Below are 8296 nucleotides of genomic sequence, written 5' to 3'. Positions count from 1 at the left end.
TTTTCAAACCCATCACATTGTGAGATCATTGAGAATTATGTTACTAGAGATCATGGGAAGGTGTATCTTAATAATGGAGAACCTTTGGATATTGTCGGTGTTGGTAATTTCAGTTTGAGGATGTCAAACAGGACAGTGTGGAAAATTCACAAGGTGGGACATGTACCAAAACTGATGCATAATATGATCTTAGTAGGGCAACTTGATGATGAAGGTCATAAGGTGACTTTTAATGGAGCTTCTTGGAAAGTCACTAAGGGAGCCATGGTTGTTGCACGAGGAGTTAAAACATGAATTCTTTACATCACTTCCAGTTGTAGAGACATGGCTGCAGTTGCTGATGCTATTATTGATTTTGATTTGTAGCATTATAGGCTTGGTCACATGAGTGAGAAGGGAATGAAAGTGTTTCAGTCCAAAGGGAAGCTACCAGGGTTGAAAACTGTAAACAAAAGTTCATGCGAAGGCAGTATTTTTGGCAAGCGAAAAAGGGTTAGCTTTTCTAAGGCTAAAAAGGAGTAAAAGACAACAAAATTGGAGTTGGTTCACACATATGTGTGGGGGCCTTCAGATGTTACTTCCCTTGGTGATTCAAATTACTATGTGATATTTATTGATGATGCAAGCAGAAAGGTAGTTTATTTCCTAAAAAAGAAATCCGATGTCTTTGATACCTTCAAAGAATGAGAGCAATGGTTTAGAATGAGACATATTTGAAGGTGAAGTGCTTGTAGTCAGATAATGGGGGATAGTACATAGATGATGATTTTAATCGGTACTGTGTTGATAATGGAATCAAGATGAAGAAGACCATTCCTGGAAAAGGTCAACAAAATGGTGCGGTGGAGAGGATGAAAAGGACTTTCAAAGAGCATGCTAGGAGCATGAGATTGAATATGAGATTGCCAAAGATGTTCTGGTATGAGGATATTAGCACCATTGCCTATTTCATCAATAGAGGTCCCTCAAAACCATTAAATTATAAAATACCCGAAGAGGTCTGAGTGACAAAGAGGTAAACCTTTCTTTCTTGAAAGTTTTTGGTTTGTGTTTCTTATGTTCATATTGGTTCTGCTATTAGAAATAAACTTGATACTAAATCTAAGATATGTTTCTTTATTGGCTATGGTGGTACTGAGTTTGGTTATCGCTTCTAAGATAACCAAAGTCATAATGTTATCAAGATCAAGGACGTGATCTTCAATGAAGATGCCTTGTATAAAGATAGGTTGAGAACAGAGTCTAAGAGCACAAGTCATGAATCCAAGAAGTCAGAAGTGATTCAATTGATAGATCTTTCTATTAATGTGATGGAGAATATTGCTCAGGAAGACCAGGAAAACGTACCCCCAAAAATAAACTAGAACATTCTTGTGAAATAACTCAAGAGATCTGCCAGAATTAGTAGACCTCCACAAAGGTACTCCCCATTACTGAATTTTATTTTATTGACTAATAAAGGTGAACCAAAGAGTTATGAGGAAGTTGTGCAAGTTGATGAACCAACCAAGTGGGAGGTGGCCATACGGGATGAGATGGATTCACTTTTATCCAATTAGACATGGGCAGTTGACTGAATTACCAACATGGAAGAAGGCCTTACAGAATAAATGGGTGTACCAAATAAAAGACGAACATGATGACAACAAGTGGTACAAGGCAAAACTGGTGGTAAAGGGCTTTCAAAAAAATGAAGGCATTGACTACACGAATATTTTCTCTCTAGTATTGAAATTGACTACTATTAGAACAGTGCTTCGACTAGTGGCAAATGAAGACTTGCACTTAGAGCAGTTGGATGTAAAAACAAACTTTCTTCATGGTGATTTGGAGGAAGAAATTTACATGATGCAACCACAGGGAATGGAGAAAATGGTGTGCAAACTTCAAAAGAGCTTGTATGGTCTTAAGCAAGCTCCAAGACAATCGTATAAGAAGTTTGACACCTTTATGAGTAGTAATGGTTTCTCGAGGTGTCAGGCGGATCATTGTTGGCATGTGAAGAAGCTTGTTGACTCCTACATCATTCTACCACTATATGTTGATGACATGTTGATAGCAGGTGCTTGCAAATAGGAAATAGATATGTTGAAAAGGGTGTTGTCCAAGAAGTTTTCAATTAAGGATTTGGGTGCTGCAAAACAAATAATTGGGATGAGGATTACTAGGGACATTAATGTCTTGAAACTGTCACAAGAAGAATATGTGAAAAAGGTATTTAGCAGATTTAATATGAATGATACAAAACTAGTGAGTACTCCTTTGGCTAGTCACTTTAGGCTATCTAAGGAGTAGTCACCTTCTACAGAGAAGGAGTGAGCCAACATGGCCAGTGTACCTTATGCTTATGCTATCAGAAGTCTCATGTATGTCACGGTGTTCACTAGAACAGACATAACTCAGGCAATGCTGGAATATGGGCCCAAGCCCACACGATCATGGAAGGTCCACATATCTAAGAGTATTGAAAGATGGGCCACACCACCAAGGAAGACCCACATATCTACGAGTATTGTAAGATGGGCCCATGCACATAAGAAGTAGGACCCACCATGATTACCACGAACTAGCATCCTTATCTCATAAGTTGGAAGATCAAGAAGGACTCACAAACATAACCACAAGATGGTTTGAAGATCAAGAAGGACTCACAAAGATAACCACGAGCTGGCATCTTTATCTTGTGGTAATGTCCTAGAAGAGTTCTAGTTTGAGTTATGTTTTTCTTCTATTTATATTGAGTTATTTAATTATGCTAGGACTTATCTTTAAGTGTTAGAGTTTGGGTGTAATTGGGCAAAGGTAGTTTTATTATAATTGGACTCTACTACCTTGCTCTATTATAAATAAAGGTTCATGTACTTTGATTATAATAAGTCAATGAAGTATTTTTATTTTCCATAAATTCAACATGGTATCAGAGCATGTTCTGTGAGCTGACTTGGTCAACCCATGATGAGATCATTTTCTCTAAACCCTAAACCCTAAGTCTAGGTTTGTAGTTATTTTTTTTCAGTCCCTACACCCATAGTTTGATTTGCGTTTTTCACCTCTATACTCATATTTTCATATTGCAAATTATATATTGAAGGAAATATATTTGAGTCTAATTTCCAAGGAAAAACTATTTTTTTGAATCGAAGTTATCAACAAAGAGAAATCAATATTTGAATGATCGAAGGTCATATTGCAAAAGAGATTTGAGCAGCAGTAGAAAGCTTCAACTTCCGAGGTATTGTATGATATCAAGAACAAGACTTTATACAGAGAAATATATATCAAAAGAAATATCTGTAAGTCTATATTCTTAACTATTCAACCAATTCTCAATCTGATTTTTTTATAAGGAGATATTGATCTTAGAAGAGTCAATGGTCATACTGAAAAAAAGGAGAAACAGTGCTTAGTTGGGCCAAATGACAGAGACCAAAATATATCAGATTATTTATCTTCTAATAATTATATTTTATTAAGAGAAGTTATAATTGGATGAAAGGTATTTAAGTATAGTTTCTTTAGGAGAAAATTTCATGTCAATCTGACCTATATTTAAAGATATATTTGCATTGGAAGAATTAAAGATCATGTTGGTATTCTATTGCATTGAAAAATCCGAATTTAAGCCTATTTTTTTACGTCACTTTTTGAGTTGATATATCAGAAAATATCTTATTTGTCCCTGGTTTGAGGGCTTATTTATACATCTCTATTATTTGGGTTTATTGCTACATCTATGATATTTTGTTAAAGATGGGATCACTGCCATTGCCTCCCAACTTGAGGGGGAAGAAGCAGAAGAAGTACAAGAAATAGGTATTTTATTCAATATATGCGGATAAGTTTTATGTGACCAAAATATTCAAGAAAAGGGGAGAACAAATGAAGCTTGTGCATCTAAGAAGAAACTTTTATATCGGATTATTTCATGGGTTCTTCTACAAATTTTATTATATGTGTTGGAAGATGGTCATGTTATATTCAATTGCAACTATTATGTCTCTTCGGATGAGACATTATTATTGAAGAAGAGGTGGCCTTAGTATCCTTTTTCATATCATCATTTATTTTGCCCAGTAAAAAATATAAAAAATATCAACAGTTGGGATTCCATGATGGAGGAACTTAATACCCCATCAAAAATATCAATGGTTGGGATTCCATGATGGATGAACTTAATACCCCGTCAAAAATATAAAAAATATCAACAGTTGGGATTCCATGATGGAGGAACTTAATACCCCATAAAACATACCAACAGTTGGGATTCCATGATGGAGAAACTTAATACCCTGTCAAAAATATCAACGGTTGGGACACCATGATGGAGGAACTTAAAAATATCAATGATTGGGATACCATGATGGATGAACTTGATACCCTGTAAAAAATATCCCCCCCACTTAATTGGCTTGCTCAACCTCATGGAAGAGAGCACCAGAGTGAGGGGGAGTGTTGGAAGATGTGGAGGACTACCAATTTACTTTATGCACCATTTGCAGTAAGCTGGGAGTTCATGATGTTCTCTCACCAGTAGCTTGAGGGGGAGTGTTGGAATATGGGCCCAATCCCACGACCAAGGAAGACCCACATATTTAAGAGTATTGTAAGATGGGCCACACGACCAAGGAAAACCCATATATCTAAGAGTATTGTAAGATAGGCCCAAGCACATAAGAAGTAGGACCCACCATGATTACTATGACCTGACATCCTAATCACATAAGTGTTATGGACTCCATAGCATCTTGGGTAATAAACAGACGTAGGAATTAAATTATGGAATTTCCTTTTATGTATGATGGTTTGGTTTAATTGTAAGTCTCGTGAACTTGGTGACCTTCGGGTCAAGTTTGTCATTTGCGTCCCTATTCCTATTTATAGGGAAGAAGGGCTAAATGAAAAAGCATTGAATCAATTAGATAGTAGAGGTCAGATTCTCCCTTCTGAGGTCCAAGTCGAGCCTCCTCCAAGGCTCAACTCGTTCTTCACCATTGCACGTACTAAACACGGGAAACTCATTCCCACGTCAAGAGCAAACCTGGAGGAAAGAGGAGGAAGAAGGGTGACGAGATCCAAGGCAAGGGAAGACCCTAACATCTTGGTATCAGATAGGTCCACCCTTGGTGATTCCTCTTCCCAGGAGGATTTATGTCAAGTTATGGAGGAACATCGTCATTCCATTGAAGAAAATCGTCTCCGCATTGATGATCTCTAGTCAGCCATGTCTGCCTTGAATGAGACAATGCAACATCTGATATGGCGAGTGGAAGAGGGATTGGTTAGAGGTCAGACGCCGCCGAGCAGTTCCCCTATTCTGGCTGAGACACACCATCCCCACCCGCCCCCACCCCCACCACCTCTGCGCCATCAAAATCCCCCCACCATAGGACCCCACTCTCCAGGTCTCAAATCGGTGCCCAGGTATGCAAAGCTTGATTTTCCTACCTTTGATGGCTCTAAGGACCCCTTGATCTGGTTACACCGATGTGACCAGTTCTTTTACAATCAAATAACCAATGCGGCTGACTGGGTCCATTTAGCCGCATTCCATATGCTTGATGAAGTGCTTCTATGGTACCACCAGTTTCAATCTACACATCATGCTCCTGATTGGGATTTGTTTAAAGAATACTGCATGTTAAGGTTTGATCCGCCTACACGGAGCAATCCTTTGGGTGATCTGGTGAATTTGAAACAGACTGGGACAATAGAACTGTATCAAAAGTATTTTCAGGAACGCCTAGCCCGTGCCAGTTGATTTGTGATGCCCTCGCAGCATGTTAATCTATTTACTATTGGATTGACAGAGGCCTTGCGTCTAGAGGTAGAATTGCATGACCCTCACGACCTATCCCATGCTATGAACCTTGCCCGAATCATAGATGCCAAACAGCATGTCCACAAAGAGTCTCTCGTCAGAAGACCTTCTTGGCCAAGCAGAGCGCCCTCCACTGCCCCCTTATCATATTCAGGGACTCCACACAATGGACCCAATTCAGCTCCACGTGCTAACAATTTCCCCTCCACACCACCAGCCCAGTACATTCGATGCATGTCTCAACCTGACATGGAACAACGGCGAGCCAAGGACCTTTGTTATAACTGTGATGAACAATATGTCTAGGTGTTATGCCCTATTTCGGATCAACCACCAAATGATTTCTTCCAGCGTGGGGAGGAAGGGATTGAGCCTTGAAGGAGGCTCGACCTTGGAACTCAAAGGGAGAATCCGACCTAGACCTCTGAGGGAGAATCCGACCTATTTAATTCTAATTTTCTCAATGTTTACTTTCTTCATTCATCTCACGTCCTTATATAGGGAGTAAAGGAAAACATGCCAAAGGCCATAAGTTCAAAAAATTGCAAATAAACTCCTAATGAATAGAAATTGAAAATAAACCCCTAATGAATAGAAATCGCAAATAAACCCCTAATGAATAGAAATCGCAAATAAACCCTTAATGAATAGAAATTGTAAATAAACCCCTAATGAGTCCATAACATTACTCCCCTCCTAGAGAACGATCTTGTCCTTAAGCTCGAATGTAGAATGGTCTGTCCGTGCCGATGGCTAGGTCCATGTAAAGTGGCAACTGCTGTATCAGAGGCAGCGCGCTGGAGTACAAAAGTAGAGCAATGAGGATAATTATACTGTGAAAACATGCTCAGTAACTTGTCAACTAAATCATGTGCCCGTATTGCGTGGGGGCCACATATGGATCTCCCATATGCATTTGATCTTGCATATATAAGGAGAAGAGCTTCAGCGACATCTCGGACATCAACTACACGTCGGATGTTGTGTTTCTATCCATACTCTAAAGCTTTTCTTGCGGCTGCTATTTTTGCAAGGCAGTACCAGTTTCCAGTTGTTTTGTAGTATACTTTGTCTGAACAGCAAGTTTCATCTATGATTGTATCATTTGGCCACGTTGTTGGCATAGGAACAAAAAAGGAAGAAGAAACAACTATAACCTGTCTCACAGGTGCCTCAATAAATGCCTTAGGTACATTGAGGTACCAGTCACAGCAAGCTCAATTAAGTCAATCTCTGGATTGGGGACACTACCCGGAGGGAATGGACTTGCAACATGGAAGACTCCAGCATATCCTACATTAGTCGCACCAAGAGAGACAGAAGCCAGCAATTTGGCCCGAAAGAGTTGAAGATTTTCAGGGGCATGATCCTGAGTAGCTTCAGTGCTGGACTCCCCTTCAATCATAATAATTGAATCACTGGGATAATCCTTGGGAGGAATTCCAGCTTCACAAGTAGACGAAGAAGTGGACAAGCCAGGGCGCTCACTGCCCTGCATGGAAAGGTCTTTTTCTTGCTGTATTTCTTTTTCAACTTTTTCAAGATAGTTTGGATCATCAAACCATGGGTCAAGGAGTTCTTTTTTAAGTTCCTCAAAGGATATAGGCTCTTTAAGCTCTAATACGTCATAAAAACGAACTAGTAATTCCCATGCCTGAATAACATCACCAGCCAGCTCTAGGTTCATTAAACAAATCCTCATTGCGCTGCTTCTTAGATTTTCTGAGCAAGTCATCAGTGTGGGACCCTAAATAAGTCCTCCTCATAAAATACTGGCAACAAGAGTGGGCTTCAGGAAGTTGTTCTATTATATGTTGAAAAAATTCTCCATCCAATCCAAATCTATCGTGGTCTAACCTTTTTGCAATAGCTCCACATGTCATTGCAAGCACACTCACTATGAATTCCAAGAGAAGTATATACACCAGCAATAGAACTGCAAAATTTAGTCAGTAGGTCAACACTGCTGTCAGCTCTAGGGTGAGTTCCATCCAAGCCGTGCTTACAAAGAAAATAAAAGCTACCTGACTTTCTATAAACTTCAGAACAAGCATTGGCGATAGGCAAAATGTACTCCACTGGTCCCAAATCCTTACAGATTGCTGTATTTGCAGCATGGGAAGGAGTGTTGGTGTCCGTATCATACATCTCATCATCCCAGTCTATAAGTGTTGCATATAAACTCATCACAGAATCGAGAGAAACCTTGATAGAAAGTGGAATCATGATTGAACACAGAAGCTCACACCAAAGAGGTATGACTAGTAATTCATACCATGATTGTTGAGCATTATTAGTGACTGGGTGAGGAACCACACTATCTTGTAACATCTTGTTAAACAAGCCAATAGGAAATTCAAAGTAATCCACTCTAAACAACCCAAGGATCAAACCAGTGTAAGTTTGAATGATAGGACAAACACCTCTATTTCTCATGTCAATGAGTAGATCACAAGCTTCCTTAAGACGACCAGCATT

At 39.3% G+C, this 8296-nt stretch overlaps 1 protein-coding gene across 1 annotated transcript; it reads left to right on the top strand.

Moving 5' to 3' along the window:
* The first annotated feature begins 5221 nt into the window (after window positions 1-5221).
* On the top strand, window positions 5222-5758 carry LOC137938285 (uncharacterized). The gene has a single exon (XM_068783267.1). The coding sequence runs from the start codon at window positions 5222-5224 to the stop codon at window positions 5756-5758; it is 537 nt and encodes a 178-aa protein (XP_068639368.1).
* Window positions 5759-8296: the final 2538 nt, after the last annotated feature.

The sequence above is a fragment of the Aristolochia californica genome, unplaced genomic scaffold, assembly GCF_029961685.1.
Source record: "Aristolochia californica isolate CCGP_79_NKW_82.1479 unplaced genomic scaffold, dmAriCali1.0.hap1 SCAF_8, whole genome shotgun sequence".
Lineage (NCBI taxonomy): Eukaryota > Viridiplantae > Streptophyta > Magnoliopsida > Piperales > Aristolochiaceae > Aristolochia > Aristolochia californica.
The sequence above is the reverse complement of the archived record's forward strand: the minus strand, read 5'-3'. Positions and strand labels throughout refer to the sequence as shown.